This window comes from Cherax quadricarinatus, chromosome 13, assembly GCF_038502225.1.
Source record: "Cherax quadricarinatus isolate ZL_2023a chromosome 13, ASM3850222v1, whole genome shotgun sequence".
NCBI lineage: Eukaryota > Metazoa > Arthropoda > Malacostraca > Decapoda > Parastacidae > Cherax > Cherax quadricarinatus.
The window spans coordinates 3,204,429-3,227,013 of record NC_091304.1 but is presented as its reverse complement, the minus strand read 5'-3'; the positions used below and the strand labels follow the sequence as shown (position 1 = coordinate 3,227,013).

The window sequence follows — 22,585 nt, the reverse complement described above, 5'->3', positions numbered from 1 at the left end:
GAGACTCTTAATTAATTAGGGACTACATGTGGAATTAACTGAAAATGAATAGGTAATATGAGACATTTTAAAGGATGTAAGATATCACAAGATGACATTATACATGGGGTTGAGTGGAACAGGAGAATTGCTACATGATGTTTTGAAAGGTGAATGGCCACCATTATAAAAAACTAGCAAGGAGAGCATAAAAAATAAAACTGAAGGGACTAGTGACAAGTGATCAACTACCAGGTAGTTTTTGTGGTCTGTTTCCTCCTGCAAGAGGTGGGGGAAACCAGGCTTGTGTTTGTGCTATCTGCCTTCATTTTTATCACTGTTCTTATCAGATGCTATCCTATGTTCTCTATGGGCTTCTTCTTTACTACAACTTTTAAACTCAGATATAGACTTGAATTTGTTACTCTCAAGCGCTGTGGCCCAGTGCAAGAAGAAACAGGCAGGTTTTTCTTGGTTTTCCCTATATGTTTCATACTGTCCTCACTAGATCATATCATATATAACTTTGACAAAGACTTTCTCTTCACTACTGTACTGTACTAGAGGTTTTTGAGTGCCAGGGGCTTGTGTGAGTGTGTTAGATTAAAGTGAGTGTAGATAAGTGGTTTAAAATACTTGATGTGCTGTTGGAGTGTGAGTTGGGTAACAATTATGTAGGAATAAAGGGAAGCTGATTAGCTGAACTTGAGTTCTGGAGATGGGAAGGGCAGTGCCTGCACTCTAATGGAGGGGTGGAGATTTTGTAGTTGAAGAGTCATCTGAATTTAGATGTCAGCATACTTCTGGCAAGATAGGGATTGAATAAATGATAGTGAATGTGTTTTCTTTTTGAGTCACCCTACCTTGGTGAGAGTTGGCATGATCTTGGATTACTGTTACTTGTGAATTTTTCTTTTATTTGCAGATATTGCCCTTGACTTGTGTGTTTGTGGGAATGATCTCCATGAATAATTTATCCCTCAAGTATATGGGTGTTGCCTTTTATTTTGTAGGACGCTCACTCACCACTATCTTCAACGTCATCTTCACATACATGATTTTGGGTGAATAAATTATTATTGTATTAAGAGTATTTCATTATCTAAAGCACATTTATCTGAAGGTACAGTACCACATTATATAAAGGCATGGAACCTATTGATATTAATGTTCATTTTATCTCCTTTTCAACAGGATTTGACACTGATTCCTTTCTTTATTTGATATGCTATTGTATCTGTAGGGTATGTTAGCTCTTTAATTATAATATTGAAGCAGACAGAACAGTAGCATTTAAAAATGTGTACAGTATTGTATGTCAAAATAAATGTAGAGTATAATTATAGTGGTACCTTGAGTTTCGAACAGCTCCCAACTCAAGCAGTTATGTAAGTGTATTTTTGTAAGTGCTATTGTAAGTGTATTTTTGGGGGTCTGAAATGGACTAATCTAATTTACATTATTCCGTTTGGGAACAAATTCGTTCAGTATTGGCACTTGAACAGCCTTCTGGAACGAATTAAGTTCGTAACTCAAGGTACCACTGTATTTATTACTTTTTTATTTATAGATGTTGGGTGTTTGGCAGTAGAATGCACTTATGAAATATTGTCCCAGATTTAGGTAGGAAATTGGCATATACCTTGTTGTGCTTATTAGGTATAACTTGTGAATTTGGTTTATAGTAATAATTGTTTTGATAAGCAAGCTATTTATGTGAAGTATTTCTTTTCTGTGCTCTGGCATTGCAAAAATAGTGTGAAAATCACAAATTCGTGCAGATGTATATTATTATTCTGAGCACCTCTGCAAAAGCAGTGATAATGTGTGAGTGTGGTGAAAGTGTTGAATGATGATGAAAGTATTTTCTTTTTGGGGATTTTTTTTCTTTTTTGGGTCACCCTGCCTCGGTGGGAGACTGCCGACTTGTTGAAAAAAAAAAAAGTATATTATTAGGGTTAAAATTATACTAACTAAATTTAACAAGGTAAGGTGAAGTTCCTTAGTCCTGGATATGGGAAATACAATGCCTGCACTTTAAAGGAGGGGTTTGGGATATTGGCAGTTTGGAGGGATATGTTGTGTATCTTTATATGTATATGCTTCTAAACTGTTGCATTCTGAGCACCTCTGCAAAAACAGTGATTATGTGTGAGTGAGGTGAAAGTGTTGAATGATGATGAAAGTATTTTCTTTTTGGGGATTTTCTTTCTCTTTGGGTCACCCTGCCTCAGTGGAAGATGACCGACTTGTTAAAAAAAAAAAAATCTAGTTGTAGCTACAGTTAGAGTAAGAGGTAGATGGGACAAGAGGAAAATGGCAATGGTAAGTAAGAAAGAGGTGAAAGTTTATAAACTAAGGGAGGAAGAAGTTAGGGTGAGATATAAGCAACTATTGGTAGAAAGACGGGCTAGTGCAAGTATGGGTAGTGAAGGGGTTGAAGAGGGATGGGATAGTTTTATAAATGCAGTATTAGAATGTGGGGCAAAAGTTTGTGGCTATAGGAGGGTGGGTGCAGGAGGAAAGAGGAGTGAATGGTGGAATGATGAGGGAAAAAGGTAGCTTATAAGAGGTTTTTACAAAGCAGAAGTGATATAAGAAGGGCAGAGTATTTTTTTTTTTTTTTATTTAACAAGTCGGCCGTCTACCACCGAGTCAGGGTGACCCAAAAAGAAAGAAAATCCCCAAAAAGAAAATACTTTCATCATCATTCAACACTCACTTCACTCACACATAATCACTGTTTTTGCAGAGGTGCCCAGAATACAACAGTTTAGAAGCATATACGTACGTATAAAGATACACAACATATCCCTCCAAACTGCTAATATCCCGAACCCCTCCTTTAAGAGTGCAGGCATTGTACTTCCCAATTCCAGGACTCAAGTCCAGCTATATAAAAATAACCGGTTTCCCTGAATCCCTTCACTAAATATTACCCTGCTCACACTCTAACAGATCGTCAGGTCCCAAATACCATTCGTCTCCATTCACTCCTATGGATCATGCTCATGCACGCCTGCTGGAAGTCCAAGCCCCCTCGCCCACAAAACCTCCTAGGTTCTCTACACATATGCTGCTATGTATGATAATTCTATGTAACTGTATTTGTGTATACCTGAATAAACTTACTTACTTACCCTGTCTTCCTTCCCCTACAGATTTAAACACTTTCCATGTCATTCTACTTTGATCCATTCTCTCTAAATGACCAAACCACCTCAACAACCCCTCTTCAGCCCTCTGACTAATACTTTTTTTAGCTCCACACCTTCTCCTAATTTCCACACTCTGAATTTTCTGCATAATATTTTCACCACACATTGCCCTTAGACAGGACATCTCCACTGCCTCCAACCGCCTCCTCGCTGCTGCATTCACAACCCAAGCTTCATACCTGTATAAGAGTGTTGGTACTACTATACTTTCATACATTCCTTTCTTAGCCTCCATAGATAACGTTTTTTGTCTCCACATATACCTCAACGCACCACTCACCTTTTTTCTCTCATCAATTCTATGATTAACCTCATCCTTCATAAATCCATCCGCCGACACATCAACTCCCAAGTATCTGAAAACATTCACTTCTTCCATACTCCTCCTCTCCAATTTGATATCCAATTTTTTCTTTATCTAAATCATTTGATACCCTCATCACCTTACTCTTTTCTATGTTTACTTTCAACTTTCTACCTTTACACACACTCCCAAACTCATCCACTAACCTTTGCAGTTTTTCTTTAGAATCTCCCATAAGCACAGTATCATCAGCAAAAAGCAACTGTGTCAATTCCCATTTTGTATTTGATTCCCCATAATTTAATCCCACCCCTCTCCCGAACACCCTAGCATTTACTTCTTTTACAATCCCATCTATAAATACAGTGGACTCCCGGTTTACGATCAGCTCCCAATGCGACTAGTTAAGTAAGTGTATTTATGTAAGTGCGTTTGTATGTGTATGTTTGGGGGTCTGAAATGGACTAATCTAATTCACAATATTCCTTATGGGAACAAATTCGGTCAGTACTGGCACCTGAACATACTTCTGGAATGAAATAATATCGTAAACCGGGGGTCCACTGTATATTAAACAGCCATGGTGATATTACACATCCCTGTCTAAAACCTACTTTTACCGGGAAGTAGTCTCCCTCTCTTCTACACACCCTAACCTGAGCCTCACTATCCTCATAAAAACTCTTTACAGCATTTAGTAACTTACCACCTATTCCATATACTTGCAACATCTGCCATATTGCTCCACTATCCTCTCTATCATATGCCTTTTCTAAATCCACAAATGCAGTAAAAACTTCCCTACCTTTATCTAAATACTGTTCACATATATGCTTCAATGTAAACACTTGATCTACACATCCCCTTCCCACTCTGAAACCTCCTTGCTCATCCGCAATCCTATATTCTGTCTTACCTCTAATTCTTTCAGTTATAACCCTACTGTACACTTTTCCTGGTATACTCAGTAAACTTCTTTCTTCTTTCTTTCAACAAACCGGCCGTATCCCACCGAGGCAGGGTGGCCCAAAAAGAAAAACAAAAGTTTCTTTTTTTCAATTTAGTAATTTATACAGGAGAAGGGGTTACTAGCCCCTTGCTCCTGGCATTTTAGTCACCTCATACAACACGTATGGCTTACGGAGGAAGAATTCTGCTCCACTTCCCCATGGAGATAAGAGGAAATAAACAAGAACAAGAACTAGAAAGAAAATTGCAGAAAACCCAGAGGGGTGTGTGTATATACAGTGGACCCTCGACTAACGCTATTAATCTGTTCCTGAGAGCTCATCGTTAGTCAGAATAATCGTTAGTCAAGTTAATTTTCCCCTTAAGAAATAATGGAAATCAAATTAATCCGTGCAAGACACCCAAAAGTATTGAAAAAAAAATTTTAACACATGAAATATTAATTTTAATACACACAAACTGAAGAAGACATGCACAGTTACACGACACTTACCTTTATTGAAGATCTGGTGATGATTGATGGGATGGGAAGAGGGGAGTGTGTTGATGGTCTTAGTGTTTAGAAGGGGAATCCCCTTCCATTAGGACTTGAGGTGGCAAGTCCTTTTTCGGGGTTACTTCCCTTCTTCTTTTAATGCCACTAGGACCAGCTTGAGTCACTGGACCTCTGTCGCACAACATATTTGCCCATAGAGGCCTGTACCTCCCGTTCCTTTATGACATTCCTAAAGTGTTTCACAACATTGTCAGTGTCACCGTTAAACACTTGTTCAGGTTTCAGTCCTTCACTGTCTTTGTACTCCTTGAATTCCTGCACATATTTTTCAGCTGCTTTTTGGTCCAAACTGGCAGCCTCACCATGCCTTATCACACTATGTATGCCACTACGATTCTTAAATCTCTCAAACCAACCTTTGCTGGCCTTAAATTCACTCACATCACCACTAGTTGCTGGCATTTTTCTAATTAAATCGTCATGCAGCTTCCTAGCCTTTTCACATATGATCGCTTGAGAGATGCTATCTCCTGCTATCTGTTTTTCGTTTATCCATACCAATAACAGTCTCTCAACATCTTCTATCACTTGCGATCTCAGTTTCGAAAACATAGTTGCACCTTTGGCAAGAACAGCTTCCTTGATTGCCGTTTTCTTGGCCACAATAGTAGCGATGGTTGATTGGGGTTTTGTGTACAGCCTGGCCAGCTCGGAGACATGCACTCCACTTTCATACTTAGCAATGATCTCTTTCGTCATATCCATAGTAATTCTCACCCTTTTTGCTGTAGGGTTGGCACTAGAAGCTTTTTGGGGCCCATGGTGACTTATTTTGCAGGTGCAATCACTAAAAAGGCTGTGATAATATGAAATGTTCCGATTGTATGCTTGGAAGCGACCGCGGTGGCTGGCTGGCTTGTAAACACTGGCCAGAAGTGGACGCGTCTCAGACGGAACGAATAGTGTTGGTCGAGTTTTTTAGCGCTAATCGAGGCAAAATTTTTTTGCGATAAAATGTATCGCTAGTCAGATTTATCATTAATCGATGCGATCGCTGGTCGAGGGCCCACTGTACATGCTTGTACATGTATGTGTAGTGTGACCTGAGTGTAAGTAGAAGTAGCAAGACGTACCTGAAATCTTGCATGTTTATGAGACAGAAAAAAGGACACCAGCAGTCCTACCATCATGTAAAACAACTACAGGCTTTCGTTTTACACTCACTTGGCAGGACGGTAGTACCTCCCTGGGCAGTTGCTGTCTACCAACCTAGTACCTAGGACTTGGTAAATTTCTTCCTCTATAATTTTTACAATCTCTTTCGTCCCCCTTCCCTTTATATAAAGGGGCTATACATGTTCTCCACCAATCCCTAGGTACCTTCCCCTCTTTCATACATTTATTAAACAAAAATGCCAACCACTCCAACACTATATCACCCCCTGCTTTGAACATTTCTGTCATGATCCCGTCAGTTCCAGCTGCTTTACCCCCTTTCATTCTACGTAATGCCTCACACACCTCCCCCACACTAGCATCCTGCTCTTCTTCACTCCTAAAAGATGGTATACCTCCCTGGCCAGTGCATGAAATTACTGTCTCCCTTTCTTCGTCGACATTTAAAAGTTCCTCAAAATATTCTTGCCATCTACCCAAAACCTCCATCTCCCCATCCACTAACTCCCCTACTCTGTTTTTAACTGACGAATCCATTCGTTCCCTAGGCTTTCTTAACTTGTTTATCTCACTCCAAAATTTTTTCTTATTTTCATTAAAATTTCTTGACATTGCTTCTCCCACACTATCATCTGCTCTCCTTTTGCACTCTCTCACCACTCTCTTCACCTTTCTTTTACTCTCCATATACTCTACTCTTCTTATAACACTTCTTTGTAAAAACCTCTCATAATCTAACTTTTTCTACCTTATCACACCCTTTACTTGATCATTCCACCAATCACTCCTCTTTCCTCCTGCACCCACCCTCCTATAACCACAAACTTGTGCCCCACATTCTAATACTGCATTTTAAAAACTATTCCAACCCTCTTCAACCCCCCCACTACTCATACTTGCACCAGCCCACCTTTCTGCCAATATTTGCTTATATCTCACCCGAACTTCCTCCTCCCTAAGTTTATACACTTTCACCTCCCTTTTACTTGTTGTTGCCATTTTCCACTTTTCCCGTCTACATCTTACTCTAACTGTAGCTACAACTAAATAATGATCCGATATATCAGTTACCCCTCTATAAACGTGTGCATCCTGGAGCCTACCCATCAACCTTTTATCCACCAATACATAATCTAACAAACCATTTTCATTATGTGCTATATCATACCTTGTATATTTATTAATCCTGTTCTTCATAAAATATGTATTACTTATTACCTAACCTCTTTCTACACATAGCTCAATTAAAGGCTCCCCATTTTCATTTACCCCTGTCACCCCCACATTTACCTACTACTCCCTCCACAACATATTTGCCCACTTTAGCATTGAAATCCCCAACCACTATTACTCTCACACTTGGTTCAAAACTCCCCATGCATTCACTCAACATTTCCCAAAATCTCTCTCTCTCCTCTACACTTCTATCTTCTCCAGGTGCATATACGCTTACTATAACCCACTTTTCACATCCAACCTTTATTTTACTCCACATAATCCTTGAATTAATACATTTATAGTCCTTCTTTTCCTGCCATAACTTATCCTTCAACATTATTGCTACTCCTTCTTTAGCTCTAACTCTGTTTGAAACCCCTGACCTAATCCCATTTATTCCTCTCCACTGAAACTCTCCCACCCCCTTCAGCTTTGTTCACTTAAAGCCAGGACATCCAGCTTCTAATTCATAATATCCACAATCATCTCTTTCTTATCATTTGCACAACATCCATGCAGATTCAGACTTCCCACTTTGACAGTTTTCTTCTTATTCTTTTTAGTAATTATTACAGGAAAAGGGGGTTACTAGCCCATTGTTCCCGGCATTTTAGTTGACTTTTACAACACGCATGGCTTACGGAGGAAAGATTCTTATTCCACTTCCCCATGGATATAAAAGGAAAAGTGATAAGACCAAGAACTATTAAGATAAAATCAAAGAAAGCTCAGATGAGTGTGTATAAATAAACATGTACATGTATGTGTGGAAATTAGGAGGTGTGGAGTTAATAAAAGTATTAGTCAGAGGGCTGAAGAGGGGTTGTTGAGGTGGTTTGGTCATTTAGAGAGAATGGATCAAAGTAGAATGACATGGAGAGCATTGAAATCTGTAAGGGAAGGGAGGCGGGGTAGGGGTTGTCCTCGAAAAGGTTGGAAGGAAGGGGTAAGGGAGGTTTTGCGGGAGAGGGGCTTGGGCTTCCAGCAGGCGTGAATGAGCATGTTCGATTGGAGTGAATGGAGACGAATTGTATTTGGGACCTGACGATCTGTTGGAGTGTGAGCAGGGTAATATTTAGTGAAGGGATTCAGGGAAACCGGTTATTTTTATATAGCTGGACTTGAGTCCTGGAAATGGGAAGTACAATGCCTGCACTCTAAAGGAGGGGTTCGGGATATTGACGGTTTGGAGGGATATGTTGTGTATCTTTATACGTATGTGCTTCTAAACTGTTGTGTTCTGAGCACCTCTGCAAAAACAGTGATTATGTGTGAGTGAGGTGAAAGAGTTAAATGATGATGAAAGTACAGTGGACCCTCGCCTAACGATGGCATCGCATAACGTTAAATCCGCCTAGCGATACATTTTAACGCAAAAATTTTGCCTCGCCTAGCGCTAAAAAATTTGCTCAATGCGATTCGTCCGAGACGCGTCCACGTACAGCCTGAGCCAGCCTCACTTGTTCCGTGAGTGGCAGTGTTTACAAGCCAGCCTCCGCGGTCACATCCAAGCATACAATCGAAACATTTCGTATTATCACAGCGTTTTTAGTGATTTCACCTGCAAAATAAGTGACCACGGGCCCCAAGAAAGCTTCTAGTGCCAACCCTACAGGAATAAGGGTGAGAATTACTATGGATATGAAGAAAGAGATCATTGCTAAGTATGAAAGTGGAGTGCGTGTCTCCGAGCTGGCCAGGTTGTATAGTAAACCCCAATCAACCATCGCTACTATTGTGGCCAAGAAAACGGCAGTCAAGGAAGCTGTTCTTGCCAAAGGTGCAACTTTGTTTTCGAAACAGATCGCAAGTGATAGAAGATGTTGAGAGACTGTTATTGGTGTAGATAAACGAAAAACAGATAGCAGGAGATAGCATCTCTCAAGCGATCATGTGTGAAAAGGCTAGGAAGTTGCATGAGGATTTAATTAGAAAAATGCCAGCAACTAGTGGTGATGTGAGTAAATTTAAGGCCAGCAAAGGTTGGTTTGAGAGATTTAAGAATCGTAGTGGCATACATAGTGTGATAAGGCATGGTGAGGCTGCCAGTTCGGACCACAAAGCAGCTGAAAAATATGCGCATGAATTCAAGGAATACATAGACAGTGAAGGACTGAAACCTGAACAAGTGTTTAATTGTGACGAAACAGGCCTGTTTTGGAAGAAAATGCCAAGCAGGACCTACATTACTGAGGAGGAAAAGGCACTCCCAGGACATAAGCCTATGAAAGACAGGCTTACTCTGTTGATGTGTGCCAATGCTAGTGGTGATTGCAAAGTGAAGCCTTTATTGGTGTATCACTCTGAAACTCCCAGAGCATTCAGGCAAAAGAATATCCTCAAGGCTAATTTGTGTGTGCTGTGGAGGGAAAACAGTAAGGCATGGGTCACTAGGGACTTTTTCTATGACTGGTTACACCATGCATTTGCCCCCACTGTGAAAAGTTACCTAATTGAAAATAAATTTGACCTTAAGTGCCTCCTGGTATTAGACAATGCTCCTGGTCGTCCTTCAGACATGGCAGAGTGACTTTCTGCAGACATGAGCTTCATTAACGTCAAGTTTTTGCCTCCTAATACCACTCCTCTCCTGCAGCCCATGGACCAGCAGGTCATTGCAAACTTCAAAAAACTGTACACAAAAGCTCTGTTTGAAAGGTGCTTTGTAGTGACCTCAGAAACTCAATTGACTCTAAGAGAGTTTTGGAGAGATCACTTTAATATCCTCAATTGTGTAAACCTTATAGGTAAGGCTTGGGAGGGAGTGACTAAGAGGACCTTGAACTCTGCTTGGAAGAAACTGTGGCCAGAATGTTTAGACAAAAGGGATTTTGAAGGATTTGAGGCTAACCCTGAGAAGCGTATGCCAGTTGAGGAATCAATTGTGGCATTGGGGAAGTCCTTGGGGTTGGAGGTTAGTGGGGAGGATGCAGAAGAGTTGGTGGAGGAGAATGAAGAACTAACCACTGATGAGCTGCTAGATCATCTTCAACAGCAAGAGGCCAGACCTGAGGAAACTGGTTCAGAGGAGGGGAGAGAGAAATTGAAGAAGTTGCCTACTTCAAAGATTAAGGAAATATGTGCAAAGTGGCTTGCAGTGCAAACCTTTATGGATGAAAATCACCCTCACACAGCTATTGCAAGCCGTGCTGGTGACTATTACACTGACAATGTTGTGAAACACTTTAGGAAAGTCATAAAGGAACGAGAGGTACAGGCCTCTATGGACAGATATATTGTGCGACAGAAGTCCAGTGACTCTCAAGCTGGTCCTAGTGGCATTAAAAGAAGAAGGGAAGTAACCCCAGAAAAGGACTTGCTACCTCAAGTCATAATGGAAGGGGATTCCCCTTCTAAACACTAAGACCATCCACACACTCCTCCTCCCATCCCATCAATCATCACCAGATCTTCAATAAAGGTAAGTGTCATGTAACTGTGCATGTCTTCTTCAGTTTGTGTGTATTAAAATTAATATTTCATGTGGTAAAAAATTTTTTTTTTCATACTTTTGGGTGTCTTGCACGGATTAATTTGATTTCCATTATTTCTTATGGGGAAAATTAATTCGCCTAATGATAATTTCGCCTAACGTTGAGCTCTCAGGAACGGATTAATAGCGTTAGGCGAGGGTCCACTGTATTTTCTTTTTGGGGATTTTCTTTCTTTTTGGGTCACCCTGCCTCGGTGGGAGACGGCCGACTTGTTAAAAAAAAAAATGTATGTGTAGTGTGGCCTAAGTGTAAGTAGAAGCAGAGTATATGGAGAGTAAAAGAAAGGTGAAGAGAGTGGTGAGAGAGTGCAAAAGGAGAGCAGATGATAGAGTGGGAGAGACACTGTCAAGAAATTTTGCTGAGAATAAGAAAAAATTTGGAGTGAGATTAACAAGTTAAGAAAGATTAGAGAATGAATGGATTTGTCAGTTAAAAACAGAGTAGGGGAGTTAGTAGATGGGGAGCTGGAGGTATTGGGTAGATGGCTGGAATATTTTAAGGAACTTTTAAGTGCCAATGAAAAAAGGGAGGCAGTAATTTCATTTACTGACCAGGGAGGTATAACATCTTTTAGGAGTGAAGAAGAGCAGGATGTGAATGTGGGGGAGGTGTGTGAGGCATTATGTAGAATGAAAGGGGGTAAAGCAGCTGGAACTGACGGGATCATGACAGAAATGTTAAAAGCAGGGAGAGATATAGTGTTGGAGTGGTTGGTATTTTTGTTTAATAAATGTTTGAAAGAGGGAAAGGTACCTAGGGATTGGCAGAGAGCATGTATAATTCCTTTATATAAAGGGAAGGGGGAGAAAAGAGATTGTAAAAATTATAGAGGAATAAGTTTACTGAGTATACCAGGTAAAGTGTACGGTAGGGTTATTATTGAAAGAATTAGAGGTAAGACAGAGAGCAGGATTGCAGATGAGCAAGGAGGCTTTGAAATGGGTAGGGAATATGTAGGTCAGGTGTTTACATTGAAGCATATACTCTGTGAACATTATTTAGTTAAAGGTAGAGAAGTTTTCATTGCATTTATGGATTTAGAAAAAGCATATGATAGAATAGATAGAGAAGCAGTGTGGCAAATGTTGCAAGTGTATGGAATAAATGCTGTAAGGAGTTTTTATGAAGATAGTGAGGCTCGGGTTAGAGTGTGTAGAAGAGAGGTAGATTATGTACTTCCCAGTAAAAGTAGGTCTTAGACAGGGATGTGTGATCTCACCATGGTTGTTTAACATATGTATTTATAGATGGAGTTGTAAAAGAAGTAAATGCTAAATGCTAGGTTGTTGGGGAGAGGGGTGGGATTAAATTATAGGGAATCAAATACAAAATAGGAGTTGACAGTTTATGAAGGATGAGGTTAATCATAGAATTGATGAAGGAAAAAAGTTGAGTTGTGTGATGAGGTATCTGTGGAAACAAGGAATGTTATCCATGGAGGCAAGGAAGGGAATGTACAAGAGTATAATGGTACCAACACTTATATGGCTGTGAAGCATGGGTTGTAAATGCTGCAGTGAGGAGGTGGCTGGAGGCAGTGGAGATGTGTCTAAGGACAATGTATGTGGTGTAAATATTATGCAGGGAATTCATAGTGTGGAAATTAGGAGGAGGTGTGGAGTTACTAAAAGTATTAAAGGGCTGAAGAGGGGCTGTTAAGGTGGTTTGGTCATTTAGAGAGAATGGAACAAAGTAGAATGACTCGGAGAGTGTATAAATCTGTAAGGGAAGGAAGGCGGGGTAGGGGTTGTCCCCGACAAGGTTGGAGGGAGGGGGTAAAGGAGGTTTTGTGGGTGAGGGGGTTGGACTTCCAGCAAGCATGTGTGAGCGTGTTAGATAGGAGTGAATGGAGACTAATGGTTTTTGGGACCTGATGAGCTGTTGGAGTGTGAGGAGGGTAATATTTTGTGAAGAGATTCAGGGAAACCGGTTAGCCAGACTTGGGTCCTGGAAATGGGAAGTACAATGCTGGCACTTTTAAGAAGGGGTTTGGGATATTGGCAGTTTGGAGGGACATCTAAGCTGTCATATCTGAGTGCCTCTGCAAAGACAATGATTATGTTTACCTGGAGTTTACCTGGAGAGAGAGTTCCGGGGGTCAACACCCCCGCGGCCCGGTCTGTGACCAGGCCTCCTGGTGGATCAGAGCCTGATCAACCAGGCTGTTACTGCTGGCTGCACGCAATCCAACGTATGAGCCACAGCCCGGCTGGTCAGGTACTGACTTTAGGTGCTTGTCCGGTGCCAGCTTGAAGACTGTCAGAGGTCTATTGATAATCCCCCTTATGTATGCTGGGAGGCAGTTGAACAGTCTCGGGCCCCTGACACTTATTGTATTGTCTCTTAACATGCTAGTGACACCCCTGCTTTTCATTGGGGGGATGTTGCATCATTTGCAAAGTCTTTTGCTTTCGTTGTGAGTGATTTTTGTGTGCAAGTTCGGTACTAGTCCCTCTAGGGTTTTCCAGGTGTATATAATCATGTATCTCTCCCGCCTGCATTCCAGGGAATGCAGGTTCAGGAACTTCAAGCGCTCCCAGTAATTGAGGTTTTTTATCTCCGTTATGCGCGCTGTGAAGGTTCTCTACATTTTCTAGGTCAGCAATTTCACCTGCCTTGAAAGGTGCTGTTAGTGTGCAGCAATATTCCAGCCTAGATAGAACAAGCGACCTGAAGAGTGTCATCATGGGCTTGGCCTCCCTAGTTTTGAAGGTTCTCATTATCCATCCTGTCATTTTTCTAGCAGCTGCGATTGATACAGTGTTGTGGGCCTTGAAAGTGAGATCCTCCGACATGATCACTCCCAGGTCTTTGACCTTGGTTTTTCGCTCTATTTTGTGGCTGGAATTTGTTTTGTACTCTGATGAAGTTTTAATTTCCTCGTGTTTACCATATCGAAGTAATTGAAATTTCTCATCGTTGAACTTCATATTGTTTTCTGCAGCCCATTGAAAGATTTGGTTGATGTCCGCCTGGAGCCTTGCAGTGTCTGCAATGGAAGACAGTGTCATGCAGATTCGGGTGTCATCTGCAAAGGAAGACATGGTGCTGTGGCTGACATCCTTGTCTATGTCAGATATGAGGATGAGAAACAAGATGAGAGCAAGTACTGTGCCTTGTGGAACAGAGCTTTTCACTGTAGCTGCCTCAGACTTTACTCTGTTGACTACTACTCTTTGTGTTCTGTTTGTGAGGAAATTATAAATCCATCTTCCAACTTTTCCTGTTATTCCTTTAGCACGCATTTTGTGCGCTATTACGCCATGGTCACACTTGTCGAAGGCTTTTGCAAAGTCTGTGAACATTACATCTGCATTCTTTTTGTCTTCTAGTGCATCTAGGACCTTGTCGTAGCGATCCATTAGTTGAGACAGACAGGAGCGACCTGCTCTAAACCCATGTTGCCCTGGGTTGTGTAATTGATGGGTTTCTAGATGGGTGGCGATCTTGCTTCTTAGGACCCTTTCAAAGATTTTTATGATATGGGATGTTAGTGCTATCGGTCTGTAGTAATTTGCTAATGCTTTACTGTATGTATGAGTAATGATGAAAGTGTTGAATGATGATGAAAGTTTTTTTTCTTTTCGTTTTTTTTTTCTTTTTCGAGTTACCCTGCCTCGGTGGGAAATGGCTGACATGTTAAAAAAAACATATCTGCATAAAAATATACAGCCTCTCCTCACTTAACGACTGAATTCCATTCCAAAGACCACGTCACTAAGCAAGGAGCATACTATAATTGTAGTGGGTTTGTGTCAGCCATCTTTGATATTGTTTTAATGTCACCTTTCCACCATTTATAACATTTTTAATATATTTTTAAATGTTTATACGGTAGTGCACTGTATATTTTAAACAGAATAGAGGAATTCAGCTCTAATATACATTATTTAGCTATGCACACTGGTCAGAGAGCCCGTCGTAAGTTCAAGTCATTGGTAAACAAGTATGTATGTCACTAAGCGAGGAGAGGCTGTATAATACAAAAATTAATAAAAACAAGTTAGTACATTCTTGTGATGATAATAATAATAATAATAATAATAATAATAATAATAATAATAATAATAATAATAATAATTTTTTTTTTTTTTTTTTTTTTCAACAAGTCGGCCGTCTCCCACCGAGGCAGGGTGACCCAAAAAAGAAAGAAAATCCCCAAAAAGAAAATACTTTCATCATCATTCAACACTTTCACCACACTCGCACATTATCACTGTTTTTGCAGAGGTGCTCAGAATACAACAGTCTAGAAGCATACACATATAAAGATACACAACATATCCCTCCAAACTGCCAATATCCCAAACCCCTCCTTTAAAGTGCAGGCATTGTACTTCCCATTTCCAGGACTCAAGTCCGACTATATGAAAATAACCGGTTTCCCTGAATCCCTTCACTAAATATTACCCTGCTCACACTCCAACAGATCGTCAGGTCCCAAGTACCATTCGTCTCCATTCACTCCTATCTAACACGCTCACGCACGCTTGCTGGAAGTCCAAGCCCCTTACCCACAAAACCTCCTTTACCCCCTCTCTCCAACCCTTTCGAGGACGACCCCTACCCCGCCTTCCTTCCCCTATAGATTTATATGCTTTCCATGTCATTCTACTTTGATCCATTCTCTCTAAATGACCAAACCACCTCAACAACCCCTCTTCTGCCCTCTTGCTAATACTTTTATTAACTCCACACCTTCTCCTAATTTCCACACTCCGAATTTTCTGCATAATATTTACACCACACATTGCCCTTAAACAGGACATCTCCACTGCCTCCAACCGTCTCCTCGCTGCTGCATTTACCACCCAAGCTTCACACCCATATAAGAGTGTTGGTACTACTATACTTTCATACATTCCCTTCTTTGCCTCCATAGATAACGTTTTTTGACTCCACATATACCTCAACGCACCACTCACCTTTTTTCCCTCATCAATTCTATGATTAACCTCATCCTTCATAAATCCATCCGCCGACACGTCAACTCCCAAGTATCTGAAAACATTCACTTCTTCCATACTCCTCCTCCCCAATTTGATATCCAATTTTTCTTTATCTAAATCATTTGACACCCTCATCACCTTACTCTTTTCTATGTTCACTTTCAACTTTCTACCTTTACACACATTCCCAAACTCATCCACTAACCTTTGCAATTTTTCTTTAGAATCTCCCATAAGCACAGTATCATCAGCAAAAAGTAACTGTGTCAATTCCCATTTTGAATTTGATTCCCCATAATTTAATCCCACCCCTCTCCCAAACACCCTAGCATTTACTTCCTTAACACTTAATATATTAAACAACCATGGTGACATTACACATCCCTGTCTAAGACCTACTTTTACCGGGAAATAGTCTCCCTCTTTTCTACACACCCTAACCTGAGCCTCACTATCTTCATAAAAACTCTTTACAGCATTTAATAACTTACCACCTATTCCATATACTTGCAACATCTGCCACATTGCTCCTCTATCCACTCTATCATATGCCTTTTCTAAATCCATAAATGCAATAAAAACTTCCCTACCTTTATCTAAATACTGTTCACATATATGCTTCAATGTAAACACTTGATCTACACATCCCCTACCCACTCTGAAACCTCCTTGCTCATCCGCAATCCTACATTCTGTCTTACCTCTAATTCTTTCAATTATAACCCTACCGTACACTTTTCCTGGTATACTCAGTAAGCTTATTCCTCTATAATTTTTACAGTCTCTTTTGTCCCCTTTCCCTTTATATAAAGGGACTATACATGCTCTCCGCCAATCCCTAGGTACCTTCCCCTCTTTCATACATTTATTGAACAAAAGTACCAACCACTCCAACACTATATCCCCCCCTGCTTTTAACATTTCTGTCATGATCCCATCAGTACCAGCTGCTTTACCCCCTTTCATTTTACGTAATGCCTCACGTACCTCCCCCACACTTACATTCTGCTCTTCTTCACTCCTAAAAGATGGTATACCTCCCTGACCAGTGCATGAAATTACTGCCTCTGTTTCTTCCTTAACATTTAAAAGTTCCTCAAAATATTCTCGCCATCTACCTAATACCTCCATCTCCCCATCTACTAACTCCCCTACTCTGTTTTTAACTGACAAATCCATATTTTCCCTTGGCTTTCTTAACTTGTTTAACTCACTCCAAAATTTTTTCTTATTTTCATTAAAATTTCTTGACAGTGCCTCTCCCACTCTATCATCTGCTCTCCTTTTGCACTCTCTCACCACTCTCTTTACCTTTCTTTTACTCTCCATATATTCTGCTCTTCTTATAACACTTCTGCTTTGTAAAAACCTCTCATAAGCTACCTTTTTCTCTTTTATCACACCCTTTACTTCATCATTCCACCAATCACTCCTCTTTCCTCCTGCACCCACCCTCCTATAACCACAAACTTCTGCCCCACATTCTAATACTGCATTTTTAAAACTATTCCAACCCTCTTCAACCCCCCCATTACTCATCTTTGCACTATCCCACCTTTCTGCCAATAGTCGCTTATATCTCGCCCGAACTTCCTCCTCCCTTAGTTTATACACTTTCACCTCCCTCTTACTTGTTGTTGCCACCTTCCTCTTTTCCCATCTACCTCTTACTCTAACTGTAGCTACAACTAAATAATGATCCGATATATCAGTTGCCCCTCTATAAACATGTACATCCTGGAGCCTACCCATCAACCTTTTATCCACCAATACATAATCTAATAAACTACTTTCATTACGTGCTACATCATACCTTGTATATTTATTTATCCTCTTTTTCATAAAATATGTATTACTTATTACCAAATTTCTTTCTACACATAGCTCAATTAAAGGCTCCCCATTTACATTTACCCCTGGCACCCCAAATTTACCTACTACTCCCTCCATAACATTTTTACCCACTTTAGCATTGAAATCCCCAACCACCATTACTCTCACACTTGATTCAAAACTCCCCACGCATTCACTCAACATTTCCCAAAATCTCTCTCTCTCCTCTACACTTCTCTCTTCTCCAGGTGCATACACGCTTATTATAACCCACTTTTCACATCCAATCTTTATTTTACTCCACATAATCCTTGAATTAATACATTTATAGTCCCTCTTTTCCTGCCATAGCTTATCCTTCAACATTATTGCTACTCCTTCTTTAGCTCTAACTCTATTTGAAACCCCTGACCTAATCCCATTTATTCCTCTCCATTGAAACTCTCCCACCCCCTTCAGCTTTGTTTCACTTAAAGCCAGGACATCCAGCTTCTTCTCATTCATAACATCCACAATCATCTCTTTCTTATCATCTGCACAACATCCACGCACATTCAGACTTCCCACTTTGACAATTTTCTTCTTCTTATTCTTCTTATAATAATAATAATAATAATAATAATAATGAAGAGATTCAGGGAAGCCAGTTAGCAGGAGTTGAGTTATGGAAGTGAGAAGTATAATGCCTGCACTCTGAAGGAGAGGTGGGGATATTGCAGTTTGGAGTGGTGTCTGAACTGTAGTACTGGTACACCTTTGGTAAGACAGTGAGTGTGTGAATGATGGTGAAAGTGTTTCTTCTTTTTTGGGTCACCTTGCCTTGGTGAGAGACAGTTGGTGTGTTAAAAAACAGTAATACTGTAATAATAATAATAATACAGAGAGAGAGTTTTACTATTGAAAGGTGTAAAAAGATAAAAAGAAAGAGAGTCAACCTTGTATAATATATATATATACAGTACATATATAAATTTGATGATTGGTTGTACATAGAGGGCAAAGGCTTATACCTGTGAAAGGTTGCAAATAGTAAAGCAAGAATTGAAAACTCACTTATTTATTTTTTTATTATTGGCACACTGGCCGATTCCCACCAAGGCAAGGTGGCCCGAAAAAGAAAAACTTTCACCATCATTCACTCCATCACTGTCTTGCCAGAAGGGTGCTTTACACTACAGTTTTTAAACTGCAACATTAACACCCCTCCTTCAGAGTGCAGGCACTGTACTTCCCATCTCCAGGACTCAAGTCCGGCCTGCCGGTTTCCCTGAATCACTTCATAAATGTTACTTTGCTCACACTCCAACAGCACGTCAAGTATTAAAAACCATTTGTCTCCATTTACTCCTATCAAACACGCTCACGCATGCCCGCTGGAAGTCCAAGCCCCTCGCACACAACCTAATTTACCCCCTCCCTCCAACCTTTCCTAGGCCGACCCCTACCCCGCCTTCCTTCTGCTACAGACTGATACACTCTTGAAGTCATTCTGTTTCGCTCCATTCTCTCTACATGTTCGTACCACCTCAACAACCCTTCCTCAGCCCTCTGGACAACAGTTTTGGCAATCCCGCACCTCCTCATAACTTCCAAACTGTGAATTTTCTGCATTATATTCACACCACACATTGCCCTCAGACATGACATCTCCACTGCCTCCATCCTTCTCCTCGCTGCAACATTCATCGCCCATGCTTCACACCCAAATAACAGCGTTGGTAAAACTATACTCTCATACATTCCCCTCTTTGCCTCCAAGGACAAATTTCTTTGTCTCCACAGACTCCTAAGTACACCGCTCACCCTTTTCCCCTCATCAATTCTATGATTCACCTCATCTTTCATAGACCTATCCGCTGACACGTCCACTCCCAAATATCTGAATACATTCACCTCCTCCATACTCTCTCCCTCCAATCTGATATCTAATCTTTCATCACCTAATCTTTTTGTTATCCTCATAACCTTACTCTTTCCTGTATTCACTTTTAATTTTCTTCTTTTGCACACCCTACCAAATTCATCCACCAATCTCTGCAACTTCTCTTCAGAATCTCCCAAGAGCACAGTGTCATCAGCAAAGAGCAACTGTGACAACTCCCACTTTATGTGTGATTCTTTATCTTTTAACTCCACGCCTCTTGCCAAGACCCTCGCATTTACTTCTCTTACAACCCCATCTATAAATATATTAAACAACCGCAGTGACATCACACATCCTTTTCTAAGGCCTACTTTTACTGGGAAATAATCTCCCTCTTTCCTACATACTCTAACTTGAGCCTCACTATCCCCGTAAAAACTCTTCACTGCTTTTAGTAACCTGCCTCCTAGATAAGATAAGATAAGATTTCGTTCGGATTTTTAACCCCGGAGGGTTAGCCACCCAGGATAACCCAAGAAAGTCAGTGCGTCATCGAGGACTGTCTAACTTATTTCCATTGGGGTCCTTAATCTTGTCCCCCAGGATGCGACCCACACCAGTCGACTAACACCCAGGTACCTATTTGCTGCTAGGTGAACAGGACAACAGGTGTATGGAAACGTGTCGAATGTTTCCACCCGCCGGGAATCGAACCCGGGCCCTCCGTGTGTGAAGCGGGAGCTTTAGCCACCAGGCCACTGGGCCACACACCTATACCATACACCTGCAACATCTGCCACATTGCCCCCCTATCCACCCTGTCATATGCCTTTTCCAAATCCATAAATGCCACAAAAACCTCTTTAGCCTTATCTAAATACTATTCACTTATATGTTTCACTTAAGAGATTAAAATCAAGCTTGTTGTGTGTTCTATTGGTTAATTTGTTCAATCTCTGACATTTTCTGTTTTTATTTTTTATAGGCCAGAAGACATCCATGTCAGCTATATTATGTTGTGGTGTAATCATAGGAGGTTTCTGGCTTGGTGTAGACCAGGAAAATCTTGCAGGTATTTTTCTCATTGTATTTGGTGCTACATTATATTTAATTACTGTACTTCTGAACTGAGGAGTGAATACTCATAAAACTTGAAACTAAATTATACGAATATTTTACTTTGTGATTTTTGGGTGGGGTCTTTCATATCACTTATAGTTGTAAGGTAACTGTTTATTGTAGACCCCCCTAGCTTGTCCTACTGTATGTAGTTCATTCAAGTTATTTATTCTGTACATATTTCATATCTATGCAAATATTTTTAAGCTTCCAGAATGGTTCATCTATTTCCCTCTTTAAGTCATTCTCTTAATGTACTCTATAACTTTTTGTGCTTATTTCTCTAAGTTGATAAATATAATTCATTTTTTCGATTATTTTAAAGGATCGGTTAATATGTTTTCAATTAGCACACCAATTAACGGGAACATAACTAGTGTACCATATGAATTAAAGGTACATTGTACAATTTTTAGTTTGAGCATTGTTCTGCATAAGCACATTAACATTCAGATTTCTTCAGCTGGCTCAATAAAGAATTTAGCAGGGTTGGATGCTCCTGCCTTATCAAACTTTGCTTCATTTTACAAGCTTTGACTTTTACAATTTTGTTTCATTTTCTAGGCTCATTATCTCCCCTGGGAATAATATTTGGACTTCTTTCTGGGGCTTTTGTATCCCTCAATGCGATTTATACCAAAATGGTGAGTATATTAATGTGGTTTGTCCTTTATATCATAATTTTTTTAACTTTCTGTTCAGAAATATTAAAAAAAAAAAACACGCACACGCACACGCGCACACACACACACACGCGCACACACACACACACACACACACACACACACACACACACACACACACACACACACACACACACACACACACACACACACACACACACACACACATACACACACACACAGGAACAAGCACTTTTAAGCTGTAGTACACACGCAAACACACACATACACAGGATTTCATACCGTCTTGTGAACTGACCATCTGAACCTCGCTCCTTCTCTCTCTCTCCCTCTCTTCCTATCCTAGGTAGAGACCTATCTCTCTCTACCTATCTCACTCTTTACCTATATCTCTCTCTCTACCTATCACTCTCTACCTATCTCTCTCTACCTATCTCTCTCTACCTATCTCTCTCTACCTATCTCTCTCTACCTATCTCTCTCTCTCTCTTCCCTCTCCCATCTCTCCCCTCTAACATCTCTTCCCTCTAACACCTCCCCCCCTCTAACATCTCTCCCCCTCTAACATCTCTCCCCTCCCATTATCTCTCCCCTCTCCCTTTTCCCATCTCTCTCCCCTCCTTCCCTCTCTCTCTCCCTAGCCTCTCTCTCCCCACTCCCTCTTCCATCTCCCCCCCTCTTTCCCCCTTCTCCCCCTCTCTCCCCCCTCTCTCTACCCCACTCTTTGCCTTCTCTTTCTCTCTCTCCCTCCCCTCTCCCTCTCTTCTCCCTCTCTCTCTCCCTCTCTCTCTCTCTCCCTCTCTCCCTCTCTCCCTCCCTCCCTCTCTCCCTCTCTCCCTCTCTCCCTCTCTCCCTCTCTCTGTCTCTCCCTCTCTCTGTCTCTCCCTCTCTCTGTCTCTCCCTCTCTCTGTCTCTCCCTCTCTCTGTCTCTCCCTCTCTCTGTCTCTCCCTCTCTCTGTCTCTCCATCTCTCTGTCTCTCCATCTCTCTGTCTCTCCATCTCTCTGTCTCTCCATCTCTCTGTCTCTCCATCTCTCTGTCTCTCCATCTGTCTCTCCATCTCTCTGTCTCTCCATCTGTCTCTCCATCTCTCTGTCTCTCCCTCTCTCTCTCTCTCTCCCTCTCTCTCTCTCTATCTCTCTCTCTTTCTCTCTCTCTCTCTCTCTCTCTCTCTCTCTCTCTCTCTCTCTCTCTCTCTCTCTCTCTCTCCCTCCCTCTCTCTCTCTCTCTCTCTCTCTCTCTCTCTCTCTCTCTCTCTCTCTCTCTCTCTCTCTCTCTCTCTCTCTCTCTCTCTCTCTCTCTCTCTCTCTCTCTCTCTCTCTC

General features: G+C 40.9%; 1 protein-coding gene across 2 annotated transcripts in view; it reads left to right on the top strand.

Moving 5' to 3' along the window:
- Positions 1-22,585, top strand: part of nac (GDP-fucose transporter nac) — a 57,206-nt gene that overhangs the window by 10,356 nt on the left and 24,265 nt on the right. For both annotated transcript variants that reach the window (XM_070084391.1, XM_070084392.1), the window contains exons 4-6: positions 905-1,043; positions 20,486-20,572; positions 21,184-21,263. In XM_070084391.1, the coding sequence (XP_069940492.1) occupies positions 905-1,043; positions 20,486-20,572; positions 21,184-21,263 (306 nt within the window). The remainder of the gene's footprint in view (positions 1-904; positions 1,044-20,485; positions 20,573-21,183; positions 21,264-22,585) is intronic.